Source organism: Triticum urartu, chromosome 6A (genome assembly GCF_056163025.1).
Source record: "Triticum urartu cultivar PI428250 chromosome 6A, HENAU_Tu73, whole genome shotgun sequence".
Classification (NCBI taxonomy): Eukaryota; Viridiplantae; Streptophyta; class Magnoliopsida; order Poales; family Poaceae; genus Triticum; species Triticum urartu.
In genome coordinates this window covers 101,222,423-101,244,476 of record NC_141878.1, presented here as the reverse complement: position 1 = coordinate 101,244,476, position 22,054 = coordinate 101,222,423, and the positions used below count along the sequence as shown (strand labels likewise).

Here is a 22,054-nt window from a genome sequence, read left to right as displayed (position 1 = left end):
ATTTGATATAAATCCATGAGAGAGTTTGCGGATTTTACTTCCTGACCAATGACCAATGAAAGGAATTTATAGTGATATCACCTTCATATCTAAAACAGAGTTTAAAATACGTTAATTCCCTAAACACACAATATTAGAAATGCATAGGTGTGAGAGGCACCTAAAATACGGCTCCTAAAATTCCTCCAAGCCATGCGATTCTGGACATGAGCACTTGAGACCACGCATGAACTTCTCCCCAACTTACTCGGTTTCCTTTCTAACAATAGACCCCAAGACGGTTTTAACTGTTGCATTCGCCCTCTTCCTAGCGCACGCTCCTCCGTTGTCATCTCCTCCAATCCTTCACCGTGCAATTTTCAGGCCACTTGGGGCCTTCATATGGGGCCCTTTGTGTCCTCCCTACCTCTTAGTGCGGCGCTACACTTATAGCTAAAAATCCATCGCGTCGCCCTCTCCACCTCCTCTAAGAAATGAAGTCATATAGTCTTCAGGTAAATTTACTTACACTTTTATGATGTCCTGATTAACAATATTTTCTTTGGACATGTTGCTGGTCATTGGGCCAGGCTGGACCACAAAATCGAGTTTCCTTGTGTTGAAAAATAATAATTCATACTCTGTATCTGTTCTTTTGATTAGACATGGTTCGCGAATCCTATGTAAGTTCTTATGGAATTTAATTACAAACAACTCCAAAATACACGTTCAAAATACTTATATCCGTCACTCCTAGTCATATTACTTAGTTCCCAATCTTCCTAGAATTGTCTCCAAAAAAAAAATTCTTCCTAGAATTGGTTTTCCTATTATTATACTCCCTCCGTTCGGAATTACTTGTCGTAGAAATGGATGTATCTAGATGTATTTTAGTTTTAGATACATCCATATCCGAGACAAGTAATTCGGAACAGAGGAAGTACATACCATGATTTTCGGGGTCGCGTTGGATGTACTTATTGGACGCCTTGTTCGTAGCTAGGGTTGTTCTTGATTTGACCTAACACCGCCACGTCTTACGGTTGTCCTTTGTGGATCTATATGCCGATGCAGCGTAGGGCCTCACCGGCGGCAGGCGGCGCGCCAGCGCTCCAGCGGAGCGCGAGCGCGAGGCAGGCGCCCTCCCCGTCGCCGCTCAGCGTCTCCTCCTCCTCCTCCCAGTACCAGTCGGCGCGCGCCTCGACATCCACGGCCAACGCGCCGGCGTTCGCGCGCCACAAGGCGCCGTCCATCAACTGCATGGCGGCCACGTCCACCGACACGCCGCCGGCCACCCCCAGGGGCACCAAGAAGCAGCAGCCCAAGTCGGCGTCGTACTCGTCGATGTTCTCCCCGAGGAAGCTCATGCAGCGGGCCTCCCGCGCCTTCCGCGGCGGCAGGTCGTCCCGGCGCAAGAAGAGCCTAGCGGCGGCGGCGGACGTCGGCGAAGTGGACAGCCCCGGGTCGGCCGCCAGCAAGGGGTCCGACGCTGAAAGCAGCGCCTTTTCCATGGACGATCAGATCATCGACGACGTCGTCGACGCCGGAGCCGCCTCCAAGCAGGAGGAGATCGTGCCGGAGAAGATCATACACGAGGCGAACCCGCCGTCGACAGTCATCCATCTGCTGGCGCCCGTGGCGGAGGAACAGGACGAGGTGCACAATAACTCGCCGAAGAAGGAGGATGACGCCGTCGCTGAGAAGGAGAAGGAGGACGCCGCTGCCGCTGAGAAGGACAAGGAGGACGTCGCCGCTGAGAAGGAGAAGGAGAAGGAGGACGCCGCCGCTGAGATGGAGAAGGAGAAGGATAAGCCCGAGAAGGAGGCTCCTCCTGCTCCGGAGGACACCGTCGCCGAAGTGGACAAGATCGCGGTGGCCAAGAAGCTGCAGCGCGAGGATGACATCAAGGCGGAGGTGGTGAGGAGGTTCCAGGGCTGCCGGGTGAGGACGTCGACGGGGAAGCGATCGTTCGATGCCGAGACGCCGCGGCGGCGGGAATCGGCACGCAGCAACGAGGCGGTCGAGGAGGCGCGGATCAAGCTGCTGGAGCTGCGGCAGGTGAACAAGGTGAAGGCGCTCGTCGGCGCCTTCGAGACCGTCATGGACGACAACCAAAGCCCCACCGCCGCCCGCAAGCCGCGGCTCAACCTCGGCGCCTGAACTACGAGTACATTCGATGAGCATGAAGCTCGATCGCGTGCGCCTCCTCCTTTATCCCCGCTACTCTTTAATCACCCATCAACCCGATTTGTCGTCGTCGCACACTTATCTATAATTACGGTATCGCTTATATTCTGCAAGGAGGAAGATGATGGAGGGGTTATCATCATGATGTAATAATAATAATGATCATGGAGGAAGATGGTGTATTTTACTTTATACTATCATCTACACGATCAATCGATTTCTCCTACTAGCTTTGCGTTTCACTTTTTCTTTTGGTAATTTTGTGTGTTTTACTCCCGCATATGCTAATGATGGACAAATTCAAGGAAAAAAAACAACCAATTAACTAAAGAATATGCCTTATAAAGAAACTAAAGAAGCACAACTCCGACTCTTCGAATTTTCTGAAGGCATAGATTGAATGAAAAATCGGTTGAAAAACATGTAATACTTAAAATCACTAAGCTCCCTGGGCTTGAAACTCTGAGTAGCGATTTCAGGCGATCGATTTGGCATGTGGCATCAATTTTGACTCGGTCTTCTCCCGGTTTTTATTTTTGAGGGATGAATGTAACTTTATTCATCAAATACCCCACAGTTTGTGGGATACATGAGGGATCATCGGGTTGAGTAAGCCACGTACAATGCCCCTGAACTAAATTAAGGGAAAACTTTGCTAAGCTATGAAAATCATTGTTAGAACGACGACCTTCACGTAGCATTGATTTTGGCGAGCTCCTGTTTGGCGCCTTAATCACCCGAACAGGTAGCTGGCGCCCACGCGCCCCACCACATGGGCCGGCCCAGGAGACCTGCAGAAAAGAAAAAGCAAACCGCAAGGAAAAGAGTGTAAGATTAATCGAGAGAAGTGGGATTCCAAACACAAAAGTAAATGCCCACTAGCGTTAACCACTAGGACATGCTCAGTTTGTTGATTACTAAAGGAAACATATCTCATTTGACCATTCATTAAGTACAAAAATTAAACATATACTAGTATTATATACTCATCATAATTATACTTGAATAAAGAAAACATAAATTTGAAAAGCATTCACAAAAAACACGAATTGAAAGAAATAAAATATCAAAAAGGTTTGTACCAATTGAAAAAAATCGCAAAAATGGGAAAAGTTCATGATTTTTTAAAAAGTTCATCAATTTTTTTGAAAAATCAAAATTTCAAAACACTTTAGTGAATTAAAAAAATTCATCGAATATAAAAAAGTTCATCGAATTTCAAAAAAGTTCATCGATAATGAAAAAAGCTCATCGATTTTGAAACAAATTCACCAATTTTGGAAAAAATCTTGAATTAGAAAAGTACTTCATTGATTTTGAAAAAAAGCTCACCAACATTGGAACATTTTCATCGAATTTGAAAAAGCATTCATTGATTTCAAAAAAATGTTCATCAATTTCTAAAAAACATTCGTCGATCTTGAAGAAATGTTCATTGATTTTTTTTTCAAAAAATCACGAATTTGAACAAAAAGTTCACTCATTTAGCAAAAATAAAAATAATGAGAAAAAAGTTTAACAAAATAGTTCCCGGAAAAAAGAAAAAAGGAAAAAGAAAAAGAATAAAGTTCCGCGAACTGCAGAGGATAAATGGGAAAGACAATGTGGCTCTGCACAATCAATCGAGATGGCCTAGTGATTACTACACTTTGCTCTGAATTAAAAGGTCTATAGTTCAAACCCCTGCGATCACACCTTTTTTTTGAATTGTAACAGGAAAGTAAGAAATAGTTAAACGGGCCGGCCCAGTCGCGGGAGGGGGGGTTTGCTGCAGGCGCGCGTTAGCAATATAGCCTGTAACGGGCCCCTGCAGCGTCAAATAGGGAATGCCTGGATTTTGACTCGGTCTTCCCCAGGTTGGTGTTCCATTCTTCCATCTGTTAATTAGGCTTGTTGATCTAGTCATTTTATGGGCCTTTTTAATCAGCATTGGGAGGCATGGGCCTGGGCTATTAGTGAGTGGGACGGGATGACTTTTTCTCTGCACTGTTGCAGCGTCTTTGGGCTGCAGTATGAAACGTGCATGACCTTGAGACACAAGCACCGGCCGAGGAAGAGACATGTCGTGAGAGCGCTTAGGGATGGCAATGGGTAGGGTATGGGCAGGTACAACCTCCTTCTACCCAAACCCATACCCATAGAAACTTTTTATACCCACCCACTTCAATATCCATGGGTATAAACTGACACCCATGCCCATGCCCATCGGGTATCCATTGGGTATAATATATAGCATTCAAATTCTTAAAAGGTAGAGAAATGAGTTCAAAATTCAAGTGATCATGATAGAGTAGTATAGCACGTATGTGGCCTCCTCCAGTGGGTGGCCTCTTGGAGGCATTAGGGGAGTATGAGCAACGGTTGGTGGAAGGCCGACGTAGTGGAAGGCGGTGGTGGGAATTGGGGATCACTGGATCTAGTGTTCGACAAGAGTCTGGTAGCTAAGAGTCGATATTTCATCTTTTAAGGAGTCACATAGGACGTTTGAGGAGTGGCGAGCAGGTGATTATGAGCCTATGAGCTATGACTTGTTTAAGGAATACGAGATTTAGGATTGGACCATATGAGTTGGATGTTAACCCCACATGTTATAGAAGTTATTTTCATTTATTAATTTTTCTGGGTATCCATTGGTTACCCATGGGCACAATTTCTTACCCATGCCCTAACCATATATTTTGCGGGTATGGGTACCCATTACCCGTGGGTAGAAAATCTCTTCAAGTCTTGCTCATACCCATTGTTTTCGGGTAGGGTACCCACGGGTACCCGTACCCATGGGCAAAACTGCCATCCCTAAGAGCGCTGCTGGGTCGCCATCGACACACATCAAATTAAGACTCCCAACGTTGAACAACCACACTGCCTCCAGCAACTGCAAACTCCGGCTGCCACCTGCGAGGAGAATGGTCACCAAGTGGAACTTTTTTTTCCAGGATAAATGGGAGTTTTATTGCACAGAAATAGGGTTACAGTCAAGTAGCAAAAGATCCTCAATACATGAAGGTCCACGGTGTAGCCACACAGCAGTACTACACTTAGTTCGATTATAACCAGCCAAACGATCTGCTACCCTATTTTGTTCATGACTAATTTTTTAGAGAATAAACTCCCTGTCAAGCATCAAGAATTTAATCTCAGCAACTAAATGACCATACGGTGAGCGATCCAAACAATCACCCATGAGAGATGCCAGTGCTGTCAATGAATCAGACTGCACAATGATTGAGCCCTCCGAGTGTTGCTTTGCCAATGCCATGCCTTGCATCAACGCATGAATCTCAACCTCCAGAGCATCATTACAGTTGAATAAAACCCGGTATGCTGCAAACATAACACTCCCATCCAGTCTCCTTAGGATCATACCTGTGGCCGCTGAACCATCGCCGGCTGAAAAAGCTCCATCCACCAAAAGAGCCACCTGGTCCACGGGAGGTGGTGGCCATGGAGGGGAAGGAGTTGACACCTTGATCACCGGCGAGGGAATCAAATCTTCGCAAGACATTTTCCCTTTAATAATTTCATTACTAGTGTCTACCCTTGATAGCCGCAACGAAGTGAAGTAACTTTGCAGAAAATCAACAGAAATTTCTGGTGGAGGAGCTTCCTTACCATGAACAAAATATGTACATTTTTGTTCATGGGTCACCAAGTGAAACTACCTCCAGTTGACTCCATGAATAGGAGTATGGAGGAAGGATAAGTCCATGCTATCGCAGATTTTGTGGGTTCATCAATGATGCCTTCTAGAGGAGGTTCGGGTTTAGCTAATGCACATAATTATGAGCTACTTACTTGATGCAATTTTTACTCTTTTTTTCAGGTAATTCCACAGGATTAGACAGATAGCGTTGATGTTACACATGAATTTAACTAGGAGACTGCAAGATGAGTTGCTCTTTTCTGTTGTTTTTGATGTAAGAGCAAAATCAAGTCTATTCTTTTTGTGCCTTTCTTTTCAGTAGCCCTTAACAGTTCATTAATCATGTCCTGAATGTTTTTTTACTCCCTCCATTCCAATTAAGCGTCGCTGACTTAGTACAAAGTTGTACAGGATCAATGACACTTAATATGGAACAGAGGGATTACCAACTTAAGCTACACTCTGTTTATGTAATACATATTTCATTCTATTATGTCCTGTCTTTAATCTACTCACTGTGAATAGTTTATACCTGATTTCACGATCCCTTGAAAGAGAGATTTCTGAATGGAGTCCTGAGGCGAAGTAAACAATGGGTTTCTGGGCTAAAGCAAAGAGCATTATAAATGAAAAAGGTAAATTTCTATCTAATAATCACACTATTTTCTATTATCATCTAGTTGTTGCTTTTTCCATTGTCTGATAAATGAAATAGTTTTCTCAGGAAAGGGTGTTGAACCTGCTAATAATCAATGCCTTGCCATTGAACTTTGAACTATATTAGAATCACACGCGCACCTTGCCACGCCGCTTAAATTGCTACGATGATAGGTCTGAAAAATATGTTCCGAATGTGATATGTCTGTTCCATTTGTTTGGGTCCTAGATACTGCTTATAGATGTGCAGTGGACTATCATATTAGTTGCTCTTACCTAGAGTTAACATTCAGATAAATGGAATAGATTGGATATTTTTGTCTAGCGGTGCAAAATAAGTTCATATGAGTCTTGACCTAAATACTGCTAATATATGTGTAATGGGAACTATAGTATATTACTTGCTCTTACCTAGTATAAACATTCAAATAACTGAAATTGTTTGGATAATTTTGCCAGAGGTGCAAAATAAGTTCATATAATTTTTAGGCACAAAACATTGGATAATTATATCACTTCTCACAACCTAACTTTGGCCAATGCAAACGCCATGCAATAGAACAACACCAGATTATATATATGATGAATGAGAACTACTTTTAGTATTGTGGACATATAGATGCCAGCAGAACAATACAAAATGCATACCAAGTGCGACCTAAGTAAGTATACCAAAACATAACACCTTACAATAATATCATTGTAACAATTTAACCGCTCAATACCGGGTTCTTAACTGCCAAGGCTAATCAAGAACATATGAATAGCAAGAACCTCTTACAAGACCGTTGTTGATAAATTATAGAGGGAGAAAATTTCTAAAACAACAACGAAAATAGAGACTTCACTAAGACAGAGAAAAACAAATGATTAATTAATCCTCTTGAACTTAGTATGATTAAGTCCCGAAACACGGATACATGATGATGTGATATTTTTCCAAGAACGGCCATACAAAATTACGCCGAGTATATATATAAAAATTAAAAATATGCCATGTAACAAAAAAGATGGGATTAATACTACTCCCATTGCTATCTCCCTGCCTGGTAGGGGCTAAGGTTCTATCGGGTCTAGGCCGGAGGTTGTAGGGGAAGGTGGGAGTTGGACACAGGCGAGCACGTGGCCGGCGGCAGCTGGGCGCTGTCGTGCGTGTGGGAGGAGGCGGCGGCGGTGACAAGAGGCGACTAGGGTTTAGGGTTTCTGGCTCCTTTGAGAGCTGGGCAATAGAATTGTCTTATTGCTTAATCTCCAAAAGAGTCTTACAGCTTGTTTATATAACCACGATACTAATAAAAATAAGATAACTTGTGGGCTAAGCCCCTAATTAAACCTGTCCAGTGGGCCTCCTACGGGTATAAGTTACCCCGATCATAACATCTCTCCCCGCCTACAGCTCATCCTCGAGCTGGAAGTCTGGGTAGTGTTGGTGGAACTCGTCGCGCTGCTCCCAAGTAGCTTCCTCCTCCGGAAGGCCAGCCCACTGGATCAACAAGTACCACACCCCGCGATGTAGCTGGGCCTGCAACACCTTCTCGGGTCCCGAAAAGAGGCGCCTGTCGGAGGTCGGAGGAAGCGCGGGGGTGGCCACCGGTGGCATCCCACGAAAGGGCTTCAGCAGCCCCACATGGAAGACGTCATGGATGCGAGCACCGGCCGGAAGCTGAAGGCGGTAGGCCACCTTCCCGATGCGCTCCATGACGGCAAAGGGCCCGGCGTAGCGAGGGCCCAGCTTGCGCTTCACGCGTGGGTCCAGGTACTGCGTAGGGCGGTGAAGAAGACGCAGCCACACCCAATCGCCCACCGCGAACTCCGCGCCGTGATGATGGCCATCGTAGTAGTGCTTGGCCAGCTGCTGGGCCTGAATGAGGCGCTGCCGTACCTCCACAAGCATCGCGTCGCGGCTGCGAAGAAGATCGCCCGCCGCCTCCGTCCGAGCCATCGTCGGGTCAACCGACCGGATGGGTGGGAGCGGTCAGCCGTAGACCACCTCAAATGGCATGGCGCGCAGGGCGGAGTGATAGGAGGTGTTGTAGCTGTACTCCGCCCACACGAGCCAATCCACCCAAGCGCGAGGACGATCACCTGTGACAGAACGCAAATGCATGGCAATCACCTTGTTGACGACCTCGGATTGGCCGCCCCTCTGAGGATGGAAGGCCGTGCTCAGGCGGAGCTTCACGCCCGCCATCCAGAAGAGATCGCGCCAAACATGCCCCGTGAACACCGGGCCCCGATCGCTAGCGATCGAAGAGGGAAACCCATGGAGGCGGACAAAGACGCCGAAGAAGGCACGGGCCATGGATGCGACAATGTAGGGCTGGCCGAGCGCGATGAAGTGAGCATACTTGGAGAAGCGGTCGACCAACGTGAGGATGAAGAACTTGCTGCCCACCTTGGGGAGGCCCTCGATGAAGTCCTTGGAGATACCAGCCCAGACCTGAGACGACACCTCCAAGGGCTGTAGTAGACCAGCCGACCGTAGTATTTCCGTCTTGTTGCGCTGGCATGTCACACAAGACCACACCCAGTCCCGGACCAGGGCCCGATCACTGGGGATATAGAAGTCGGCGCGGAGACGATGGAGGGTTTTCTGCACACCCTCGTGGCCGGTCGAGTGGGTCAGCAGCAGAACCTGGTGACGGAGGTCGTCGTGCTCCGGCACGAAGATATGACGCCCATGTAGGAGCAAGCCATTGGCTAGGCGCCACGGCTCCTCCAGGTCGCCCGCACCAAGCCACTGCTGAAGGAGCAGAGCATTTGGCACGGCCGCGGTGGCCCGACGAATGTCGGCGAAGAGGGCGAAAGAGGGCCCCGAGTGGATGCATAGTGCCGCCCCCCTCGGAGTCGCCGACGGTGGCGTCGTGGTCGGCATCGCGGCGAGACAGGGCGTCGGCCACAGTGTTAAGGCGGCTCGGACAATACTCGACGGTGAAGTCAAAGCCAAAGAGCTTGCTGATCCACTGATGCTGCGGCACGGTAGTCAGCCTCTGGTCCAATAAGAACTTGAGGCTGTAGTGATCCGTGCGAATCCGGAACGAGCGGCCCCATAATGGGGCACAGCCTGCACTAAGCCAATGAGCTCCCGCTCATAAGCCGCGAGCTTAAGATGGCGCGCGGCGAAGGGCCTGCTGAAGAAGGCGAGAGGTCCATCGCCCTGATCAAGGACGGCACCGAACCCCGCACCGGAGGCGTCGCGGTCCACCACGAGCGGGCGGTCGATATTAGGCATCTGAAGAACGGGGCCCGTCATGAGGGCCCCCTTGCGGGCCTCGAACGCCGCCGTCACCTCCGCATCCCAGGAAAAGGCGTCGCGACACAACAGATGCGTGAGCGGTGACACGATGAGGCCGAACTCCCGGATAAATTTCTGATAGTACCCTGCGAGGCCCAGGAAGCCGCGAAGAGCCCGCGGTGAGTGCGGTGTCGGCCAGGCCGCGACGGCCGCCACCTTGTCGTCATCCATAGAAACTCCATTGGCCGATATGACGTGGCCGAGGTAGGCGACTGAAGGTGTCCCGAACGAGAACTTCGAGCGCTTAAGATGAAGATGGTGCACCCGAAGCTCGTTGAAGACGATGGCGACATGCTAAAGGTGCTCCGCCCACGAGGCATTGTAGATAAGAATGTCATCAAAGAAAACAAGCACAAACAGACGCAAGTAGGGGTGGGGGACGTCGTTCATCAGAGCCTGGATGGTTGTCGGGGCGTTGGAAAGGCAAAAGGCATCACCAAGAACTCGAAGTGGTCGTGATGAGTCCGAAACGCCGTCTTGGCGACATTGTCCGGGTGCATCCGCACCTGTTGGTAGCCCGACCGGAGGTCGAGCTTGGTGAAGAAGCGCGCCCCATGGAGCTCGTTGATATGTCTCCATCGCATCTACTTTTCCAAACACTTTTGACCTTGTTTTGGACTCTAACTTGCATGATTTGAATGGAACTAACCCGGACTGACGCTATTTTCAGCAGAATTGCCATGGTGTTATTTTTGTGCAGAAAAAGTTTTCGGAATGACCTAAAACTTCACGGAGAATATTTTTGGAATTTACAAAAAATACTGGTGAAAGAATCAACACCAGGGGCCCACACCCTGTCCACGAGGGTGGGGGGCGCGCCCCCTATCTCGTGGGCCCCCTGAGGCTCCACCGACCTCAACTCCGACTCTATATATTCATGTTCGGGGAGAGAAAAAATTAGAGAGAAGGATTCATTGTGTTTTACGATACAGAGCCGCCACCAAGCCCTAATCTCTCTCGGGAGGGCTGATATGGAGTCTGTTCGGGGCTCCGAAGAGGGGAATTCGTCGCCATCGTCATCATCAACCTTCCTCCATCACCAATTTCATGATTCTCACCGCCGTGCGTGAGTAATTCCATTGTAGGCTTGCTGGACGGTGATGGGTTGGATGAGATTTATCATGTAATCAAGTTAGTTTTGTTAGGGTTTGATCCCTAGTATCCACCATGTTCTGAGATTGATGTTGCTATGACTTTGCTATGCTTAATGCTTGTCACTAGGGCCCGAGTGCCATGATTTCAGATCTGAACCTATTATGTTTTCATGAATATATGTGAGTTCTTGATCCTATCTTGCAAGTCAATAGTCACCTACTATGTGTTATGATCTGGTAACCCCGAAGTGACAATAATTGGGACCACTCCCGGTGATGACCGTAGTTTGAGGAGTTCATGTATTCACTAAGTGTTAATGTTTTGTTCCAGTACTCTATTAAAAGGAGGCCTTAATATCCCTTAGTTTCCAATAGGACCCCGCTGTCATGGGAGGGTAGGACAAAAGATGTCATGCAAGTTCTTTTCCATAAGCACGTATGACTATATTCGGAATACATGCCTACATTACATTGATGAACTGGAGCTAGTTCTGTGTCACCCTATGTTATAACTGTTGCATGAGGAATCACATCCGACATAATTATCCATCACTGATCCATTGCCTACGAGCTTTTCACATATTGATATTTGCTTAGTTACTTTTCCATTGCCACTGTTACAATTACTACAAAAACTACTACTGTTACTTTTGCCACCGTTACCGTTACTTCCATATTACTTTGCTACTAAATACTTTGCTGCAGATATTAAGTCTTTCAGGTGCGGTTGAATTGACAACTCAACTGCTAATACTTGAGAATATTCTTTAGCTCCCCTTGTGTCGAATCAATAAATTTGGGTTGAATACTCTACCCTCGAAAACTGTTGCGATCCCCTATACTTGTGGGTTATCAAGACTATTTTCTGGCGCCGTTGCCGGGGAGCATACCTCTATTCTTTGAGTCACTTGGGATTTATATCTGTTGATCACTATGAAGAACTTGAAAGATGAAACAACCAAGATTTTTCCCTCGACTACGAGGGGAGGTAAGGAACTGCCATCTAGCTCTACACTTGATTCACCTTCTTTTTTGAGTAAACCTGCGACACCTACTCCTGCTATTTATTCTGATATGTCGCATGTTATTGATGATATCACTTCTGCTTTGCATGATACTTATGATGAAACTACTTCTATACTCGATAATACTGTGCCATTAGGTGAATTTCTTGATGAACAACTTGCTAGGGTTAGAGAGAATGAAATTATTGAAATTGATAATATTGATGAAAGTGATGATGAAGATTCTCCCCCTAGATATGAATTGCCTATTGTGCCTGAGGGTTATGTTATGGATGAAGAAACTGCTAGAGACTTTTTAGCTTGCAATGATAGATATGATCTTAAGAAACTGTTAGCTAAGCTGAAAGAAAAATCTTTGAATGCTAGAATGAAATATGACCCTGCTTTTGCTACTTCACCTATCTATATCTCTGATAAGGATTATGATTTCTCTGTCGATCGTGAGTTAATTACTTTGGTTGAATCTGATCCTTTTTATGGCTATGAATCTGAAATTGTTGTGGCACATCTTACTAAATTAAATGATATAGACACACTGTTCACTAATAATGAGAAAACTCGCTATTACTTTATCCTTAAGTTATTTCCGTTCTCATTAAAGGGTGATGCTAAAATATGGTTTAATTCTCTTGACCCTGGTTGTGTGCGTAGTCCCCATGATATGATTTATTACTTCTCTGCTAAATATTTTCCCGCTCATAAGAAACAAGCTGCCTTAAGGGAAATATATAATTTTGTGCAAATTGAAGAAGAGAGTCTCCCACAAGCTTGGGGGAGGCTTCTCCGATTACTTAATGCTTTGCCTGATCATCCTATCAAGAAAAATGAAATACTTGATATCTTTTATAATGGACTAACCAATGCTTCCAAAGACCACCTGGATAGTTGTGCTGGTTGTGTTGATCAAGCTGAATTGCTATTGAATAATATGTTGAGTAATGAAAATGATTGGCCACTTCCTGAACCAACTCCTAAGCCAACTCCGAAGAAAAGGGGTATTCTATTTCTCAGTCCTGAAGATATGCAAGAGGCAAAGAAATCTATGAAAGAAAATGGTATTAAAGCTGAAGATGCTAAGAATTTACCACCTATTGAAGAAATACATGGTCTTGATAACCCGACATTGGTAGTAAAGGTAAGTTCTCTCTATAGATTTGATGAAGGTGATATTCCTCATAATAAGTCTGCTAGCCAATGCTTGGATGAGTTTGATAATTTTATTGTTAAGTAAGAAAACTTCAATGCTTATGTTAGTAGACAATTGAAACGTAATGCTTATATGGTTGGACACTTGAGTGATTATATGTCTAGAGTTAAAGGTGAACTTAAACTTATTAGTAAACATGCTTCTATGGTTACCACTCAAGTAGAACAAGTGCTTAAAGCTCAAAATGATTTGCTCAATGAATTAGATAATAAGGAAAATGAAAATGCTATTAGAGTTGTGACTAGAGGGGGTAAAATGACTTAGGAACCTTTGTATCCCGAGGGCCACCCTAAGAGAATTGATCAAGATTCTCAGAGAATTAATATTGATGCACCTAGTTCTTCTAAGAAGAAGAAAAGGAAAAATGATAGGACTTTGCATGCTTCTAGTGAACCTGTTGCTGACACACCTAAGAATCCCAATGATATTTCTATTTCTGATGCTGAAACACAATCTGGTAGTGAACATGAACCTAGTGATAATGTTAATGATGATGTTCATGTTGATGCTCAACCTAGCAATAATAATGATGTAGAGATTGAACCTGCTGTTGATCTTGATAACCCACAATCAAAGAACCAACATTATGATAAGAGAGACTTCGTTGCTAGGAAGCACGGTAAAGAAAGAGAACCATGGGTTCAGAAACCCATGCCTTTTCCTCCTAAACCATCCAAGAAAAAGGATAATGAGGATTTTGAGCGCTTTACTGAAATGATTAGACCTATCTTTTTGCGTATGCGTTTGACTGATATGCTTAAAATGAATCCTTATGCTAAGTACATGAAAGATATTGTTACAAATAAAATAAAGATACCAGAAGCTAAAATTTCCACCATGCTTGCTAATTATACTTTTAAGGGTAGAATACCAAAGAAACTTGGAGATCCAGGAGTACCAACTATACCATGCTCTATTAAAAGAAACTATGTTAAAACTGCTTTATGTGATCTTGGAGCCGGTGTTAGCGTTATGCCTCTCTCTTTATATCGTAGACTTGATTTGAATAAGTTGACACCTACTGAAATATCTTTGCAAATGGCTGATAAATCAACTGCTATACCTATCGGTATTTGTGAGGATGTGCCTGTTGTGGTTGCAAACGTTACTATTTTAACGGACTTTGTTATTCTTGATTTTCCCGAGGACGATAGTATGTCTATTATTCTTGGTAGACCCTTTTTGAATACTGCAGGGGCTGTTATTGATTGCAACAAAGGCAATGTCACTTTTCATGTTAATGGTAATGAGCATATGGTACACTTTTCGAGGAAACAACCTGAAGTCCACAGTATTAATTCTATTGGAAAAACTTCAACTATTACTATTGAAGGTCTTGAATTTCCTCTTCCTACTATCAAGAAGAAATATGATATTCTTATTGTTGGGGATGTGCATATCCCCGTTGAGGTAACTTAGTGTTATTCGAAAATTCTCCGGTTTCATGCGATTCGGAAAGAGTTTGTTAACAAGACTTGTTCAACCTTGTTAGTGGATTCCTTTTGATGAGCATGAGATGGATTAAGTTAGAAAGCACAACTCTATGTACCCTCTTTTTACTTTCTGTTATTTACATTAAGTAAAGCAAAAAATAGTATTTTCTGTCTGTTTTCCGAATTATCCTTGCAATAGAAAATACCCCAAAATAAAAGTTCGCCAAATGCCCTGAAAATTTTATATGATTTTTTCTAGAATATTTAAGAATTATTGGCACTATGAACACACCTGGGGGACACTCCACCTGGCCACGAGGGTCCAGGGCGCGCCCCCTGCCTCGTGGACCCCACGTGGGCCCCCTCCACTTATTCTTGCACCCACACACTTCGTCTTCCTCCAGAAAAAATCATCCACCAGCTCAAACCCGAGTTCTAGCTCATCTTGCTGCCATTTTCGATCTCCTTGCTCAAAGCTCCATTCACAAAACTGCTTTGGGGGATTGTTCTTCGGTATGTGACTCCTCCAATGGTCCAATTAGTTTTTGTTCTAGTGCTTTATTTATTGAAAAAAATTGCTGCTTAGGTGACCCTATTCTTGAGCTTGCATGTTGATGTCTATTGCACAACCTTCTTCTTGTAGACGTTGTTGGGCCTCCAAGTGCAGAGGTTTGTAGGACAGCAGAAAATTTCCCTCAAGTGGATGACCTAAGGTTTATCAATCCGTGGGAGGTGTAGGATGAAGATGGTCTCTCTCAAACAACCCTGCAACCAAATAGCAAAGAGTCTCTTGTGTCCCCAACACACTTAATACAATGGTAAATTATATAGGTGCACTAGTTCGGCGAAGAGATGGTGATACAAGTGCAATATGGATAGTAGATAATGGTTTTTGTAATATGAAAATATAAAAACAGCAAGGTAGCAAGTGGTAAAAGTGAGCGTAAACGGTATTGCAATGTGTTGAAACAAGGCCTAGGGTTCATACTTTCACCAGTGCAAGTTCTCTCAACAATAATAACATAATTGGATCATATAACTATCCATCAACATGCAACAAAGAGTCACTCCAAAGTCACTAATAGTGGAGAGCGAACGAAGAGATTATGGTAGGGTACGAAACCACCTTAAAGTTATTCTTTTCGATCAATCTGTTGGGCTATTCCTATAAGTGTCACAAACAGCCCTAGAGTTCGTAGTAAAATAACACCTTAAGATGCAAATCAACCAAAACCCTAATGTCACCTAGATACTCCAATGTCACCTCAAGTATTCGTGGGTATGATTATACGATATGCATCACACAATCTCAGATTCATCTATTCAACCAACACAAAGAACTTCAAAGAGTGCCCCAAAGTTTCTACCGGTGAGTCAATACGAAAATGTGTGCCAACCCCTATGCATAAGTTCACGAGGTCACGGAACTCGCAAGTTGATCACCAAAACATACATCAAGTGGATCATGTGATATCCCATTGTCACCACAGATAAGCACATGCAAGACATACATCAAGTGTTCTCAAATCCTTAAAGACTCAATCCGATAAGATAACTTCAAAGGGACAACTCAATCCATCACAAGAGAGTAGAGGGGGAGAAACATCATAAGATCCAAATATAATAGCAAAGCTCACGATACATCAAGATCGTGCCGACTCAAGAACACGAGAGAGAGAGAGAGAGAGAGAGATCAAACACATAGCTACTGGTAGATACCCTCAGCCCCGAGGGTGAACTACTCCCTCCTCGTCATGGAGAGCACCGAGATGATGAAGATGGCCACCGGAGAGGGATTCCCCCTCCGGCAGGGTGCCGGAATGGGTCTAGATTGGCTTTCGGTGGCTACAGAGGCTTTTGGCGGCAGAACTCCCGATCTATTCTGCTCCCTGCTACCTCTTGAGCACTGCGTTGGTTTTCCCTTGAAGAGGAAAGGGTGATGCAGCAAAGTAGCGTAAGTATTTCCCTCAGTTTTTGAGAACCAAGGTATCAATCCAGCAGGAGGCCACGCGCGAGTCCCTCGCACCTACACAAACAAATAAAATCCTCGCAACCAACGCAATAAAGGGGTTGTCAATCCCTTCACGGTCACTTACGAAAGTGAGATCTGATAGATATGATAAGATAATATTTTTGGTATTTTTATGATAAAGATGCAAAGTAAAGAAAGCAAAATAAACGGAAAAGGAAATAGCTTGTAGATGGAAGATTAATATAATGGAAAATAGACCCATGGGCCATAGGTTTCACTAGTGGGTTCTCTCGAGAGCATAAGTATTACGGTGGGTAAACAAATTACTATTGAGCAATTGACAGAACTGAGCATAGTTATGAGAATATCTAGGTATGATCATGTATATAGGCATCACGTCCGACACAAGTAGACCGACTCCTGCCTGCATCTACTACTATTACTCCACACATCGACCGCTATCCAGCATGCATCTAGAGTATTAAGTTCAAGAGAACAGAGTAACGCTTTAAGCAAGATGACATGATGTAGAGGGATAAACTCATGCAATATGATATAAACCCCATCTTGTTATCCTCGATGGCAACAATACTATACGTGCCTTGCTGCCCCTACTGTCACTGGGAAAGGACACTGTAAGATTGAACCCAAAGCTAAGCACTTCTCCCATTGCAAGAAAGATCAATCTAGTAGGCCAAACCAAACTGATAATTCGAAGAGACTTGCAAAGATAACCAATCATACATAAAAGAATTAGAGAAGATTCAAATATTGTTCATAGATAAACTTGAGCATAAACCCGCAATTCATCGGTCTCAAGAAACACACCGCAAAAGAAGATTACATCGAATAGATCTCCACAAGAGAGGGGGAGAACTTTGTATTGAGGTCCAAAAAGAGATAAGAAGCCATCTAGCTAATAACTATGGAACTGAAGGTCTGAAGTAAACTACTCACACTTCATCGGAGAGGATATGGTGTTGATGTAGAATCCCTCCGTGATGTATGCCCCCTCCGGCGGAGCTCCGGAAAAGGCCCCAAGATGGGATCTCATGGATACAGAAAGTTACGGCGGTGGAATTAGGGTTTTGGCTCCGTATCTGGTAGTTTGGGGGTACGTAGGTATATATAGGAGGAAGGAGTACGTCGGTGGAGCAACATGGGCCCCACGAGGGTGGAGGGCGCGCCTGGGGGAGGGGGGTAGGCGCGCCCCCTACCTCGTGCCTTCCTGGTTGATGTCTTGACGCAGGGTACATGTCCTCTGGATCATGTTCGTCCCGAAAACCACGTTCCCGAAGGTTTCATTCCGTTTGGACTCCGTTTGATATTCTTTTTCTGCGAAACTCTAAAATATGCAAAAAAACAGCAATTCTAGGCCGGGCCTCCAGTTAATAGGTTAGTCCCAAAACTAATGTAAAAGTGTATAATAAAGCCCAATAATGTCCAAAACAGGATATAATATAGCATGGAACAATCAAAAATTACAAATACGTTGGAGACGTATCAAGCATCCCCAAGCTTAATTCCTGCTTGTCCTCGTGTAGGTAAATGATAAAAACTGAATTTTTGATGTGGAATTCTACTTGGCATAATTTCAATGTAATTCTCTTAATTGTGGTATGAATATTCAGATCCGAAAGATTCAAGACAAAAGTTTAATATTGACATAGAAATAATAATACTTCATGCATACTAACTAAACAATTATGTCTTCTCAAAATAACATGGCCAAAGAAAGTTATCCCTACAAAATCATATAGTTTGGCTATGCTCTATCTTCACCACATAAAGTATTGAAATCATGCACAACCCCAATGACAAGCCAAGCAATTGTTTCATACTTTTGGTGTTCTCAAACTTTTTCAATATTCACGCAATATATGAGCGTGAGCCATGGACATAGCACTATATGTGGAATAGAATGGTGGTTGTGGAGAAGACAAAAAGGGAGAATATAGTCTCACATCAACTAGGCGTATCAACGGGCTATGGAGATGCCCATTAATAGATATCAATGTGAGTGAGTAGGGATTGCCATGCAACGGATGCACTAGAGCTATAAGTATATGAAAGCTCAACAAAAGAAACTAAGTGGGTGTGCATCCAACTCGCTTGCTCACGAAGACCTAGGGCATTTTGAGGAAGCCCATCATTGGAATATACAATCCAAGTTCTATAATGAAAAATTCCCACTAGTATATGTAAGTGATAACATAGGAGACTCTCTATCATGAAGATCATGGTGCTACTTTGAAGCACAAGTGTGGTAAAAGGATAGTAGCATTGTCCCTTCTCTCTTTTTCTCCATTTGGGCCTTTTTATGGCCTCTTTTTTATTTATTTAGTCCGGAGTCTCATCCCGACTTGTGGGGGAATCATAGTCTCCATCATCCTTTCCTCACTTGGGACAATGCTCCAAAAGATGATGATCATCACACTTTTTTATTTACTTACAAATCAAAAATTACAACTCAATACTTAGAACAAAATATGACTCTATGTGAATGCCTCCGGCGGTGTACCGGGATGTGCAATGATGCATGAGTGAGATGTATGAAAGAATTATGAACGGTGGCTTTGTCACAAATACAATGTCAACTACATGATCATGCAAAGCAATATGACAATGATGGAGCATGTCATAATAAACGGAATGGTGGTAAGTTGCATGGCAATATATCTCGGAATGGCTATGGAAATGCCATGATAGGTAGGTATGGTGGCTGTTTTGAGGAAGGTATATGGTGGGTGTATGATACCGGCGAAAGGTGCACGATATTAGAGAGGCTAGCAATGGTGGAAGGAAGAAAGTGCGTATGATCCATGGACTCAACATTAGTCATAAAGAACTCATATACTTATTGCAAAAATCTATTAGTTATCGAAACAAAGTATTACGCGCATGCTCCTAGGGGGATAGATTGGTAGGAAAAGACCATCGCTCGTCCCCGACCGCCACTCATAAGGAAGACAATCAATAAATAAATCATGCTCCGACTTCATCACATAACGGTTCACCATACGTGCATGCTACGGGAATCACAAACTTCAACACAAGTATTTCTCAAATTCACAACTACTCAACTAGCATGACTCTAATATCACCATCTCCATATCTCAAAACAATTATCAAGTATCAAACTTCTCATCGTATTCAACACACTCATAAGATTTTTTTATTAATCTTGAATGCCTAACATAATTAAAGAAAATTACCATGCTGTTTTGTAGGTCGCTCAAAATAATCTAAGTGAAGCATTAGAGAACAATAGTTTCTATAAAACAAATCCACCACCGTGCTCTAAAAGATATAAGTGAAGTACTAGAGCAAAAACTATATAACTCAAAAGATATAAGTGAAGCACATAGAGTATTCTAACAATTTCCGAATCATGTGTGTTTCTCTCAAAAGGTGTGTACAGCAAGGATGATTGTGGAAAACTAACAAATAAAGACTCAAATAATACAAGACGCTCCAAGCAAAACACATATCATGTGGTAAATAAAAATATAGCTCCAAGTAAAGTTACCGATGGAAGTAGACGAAAGAGGGGATGCCTTCCGGGGCATCCCCAAGCTTTGGCTTTTAGGTGTCCTTAGATTATCTTGGGGTGCCATGGTCATCCCCAAGCTTAGGCTATTTGCACACCTTGTTCCATAATCCATCAAATCTTTCACTCAAAACTTGAAAACTTCACAACACAAAACTTAAAGTAGAAAATCTCGTGAGCTCCGTTAGCGAAAGAAAACAAAACACCACTTCAAGGTACTGTAATGAACTCATTATTTATTTATATTGGTGTTAAACCTACTGTATTCCAACTTCTCTATGGTTTATAAACTATTTTACTAGCCATAGACTCATCACAATAAGCAAACAACACATGAAAAACAGAATCTATCAAAAACAGAATAGTCTGTAATAATATGTAGCTAACGCAAGTTATGGAACCCCACAAATTCTAAAATAAATTTATGGACGTGCGGAATTTATCTATTAATCATCTGCAAAAAGAATTAACTAAATAGCGCTTTCCAAATAAAAATGGCAGCAATTCTCGTGAGCGCTAAAGTTTCTGATTCTTACAGCAAGATTAAAAAGACTTTCGCCAAGTCTTCCCAACGGTTCTACTTGGCACAAACACTAATTAAACACAAAAAACACAACCAAAACAGAGGCTAGATAAATTATTTATTACTAAACAGGAGCAAAAAGCAAGGAATAAAAATAAAATTGGGTTGCCTCCCAACAAGCGCTATCGTTTAACGCCCCTAGCTAGGCATAAAATCACGGATAGATCTAGGTATCTTTAGTTGGTAATTTTTTAATGAGACATCTATCACCCTTAAGAGTTTCTTAATTTTTATTAATTATCAAACTTCTAGGCACAAAATCGAAAAAATCATTTGGAGCAAATGGTTCCTTAATGATAGTAAAAAGATTGGGGTGAATACTTATAGATTTGGGATCCGCAGTTTCCTTGCAAGAGGATTCACCCTTATTTTTAGGAACATACATAAGCTTAGCAATTTTAGTTGGAGTACTTGGAGTATTCTTTATGGAAGGAAAGGCGGTTCCCAAGTTGGTAATGATACCCTCAAGTTTATCGATTCTAGTGGAATCCTGATTTATTCTTTCATTAACTATGGGTTCCTTCTCCTTAATATTATTCAAAGTGACTCCTACTTTAGATCCATATTGAGTAATTTGGTTGTGGATATTTTTATCCAAATTTTCAATTAACCCACGGTAGCAACTTTATTTTCAATAATTTCAAGTTTTTGCATTATATGCTGATACGTCTCCAACGTATCTATAATTTTTTGATTGTTCCATGCTATTATATTATCAACCTTGGACGTTTTATATGCATTTATATTGTATTTTATATGATTTTTGGGACTAACCTATTAACCTGAGCCTAGTGCCAGTTTCTGTTTTTTCCTTGTTTTAGAGTATCACAGAAAAGGAAAATCAAACGGAGTCCAATTGACCTGAAACTTCACAGAACTTATTTTTGGAACGGAAGCAATCCAGAAGACTTGGGGTGTACGTAAGGGAAGCAACGAGGAAGGCACGCGGCTGGGGGGCGCGCCCACCCCTGGGCGCGCCCACCTCTTGGGCGCGCCCTCCACCCTCGTGGGCCCCTCGTGCCCCCCTGACGTATTTCTTCCTCCCATATATACCCATATACCCTAAAAACTTTGAGGGGCATAATAGATCGGGAGTTCCGTCGCCAGAAGCCTCCGTAGCCACTGAAAACCAATCTAGACCCGTTCTGGCACCCTGCCGGAGGGGGAAATCCCTCTCCGGTGGCCATCTTCATCATCCCGGCGCTCTCCATGACAAGGAGGGAGTAGTTCTCCCTCGGGGCTGAGGGTATGTACCAGTAGCTATGTGTTTGATCTCTCTCTCTCCCTCTCTCGTGTTCTTGAGGTGATACGATCTTGATGTATTGCGAACTTTGCTATTATAGTTGGATCTTATGATGTTTCTCCCCCTCTACTCTCTTGTAATGGATTGAGTTTTCCCTTTGAAGTTATCTTTTCAGATTGAGTCTTT

At 43.5% G+C, this 22,054-nt stretch overlaps 2 protein-coding genes across 2 annotated transcripts; one reads left to right on the top strand and one right to left on the bottom strand.

Annotated features, from left to right (window-relative positions):
* Positions 1-306: 306 nt before the first annotated feature.
* Positions 307-2,392, top strand: LOC125516595 (uncharacterized). Its single transcript, XM_048681978.2, has 2 exons — positions 307-494; positions 1,054-2,392. Exons 1-2 carry the CDS (start codon positions 474-476, stop codon positions 2,137-2,139), a joined length of 1,107 nt encoding a protein of 368 aa, XP_048537935.2. The 5' UTR covers positions 307-473; the 3' UTR covers positions 2,140-2,392.
* A 5,464-nt stretch (positions 2,393-7,856) lies between these two features.
* LOC147964234 (uncharacterized) lies at positions 7,857-8,408 on the bottom strand. The gene has a single exon (XM_087529888.1). It carries the CDS (start codon positions 8,406-8,408, stop codon positions 7,857-7,859), a length of 552 nt encoding a protein of 183 aa, XP_087386014.1.
* Positions 8,409-22,054: the final 13,646 nt, after the last annotated feature.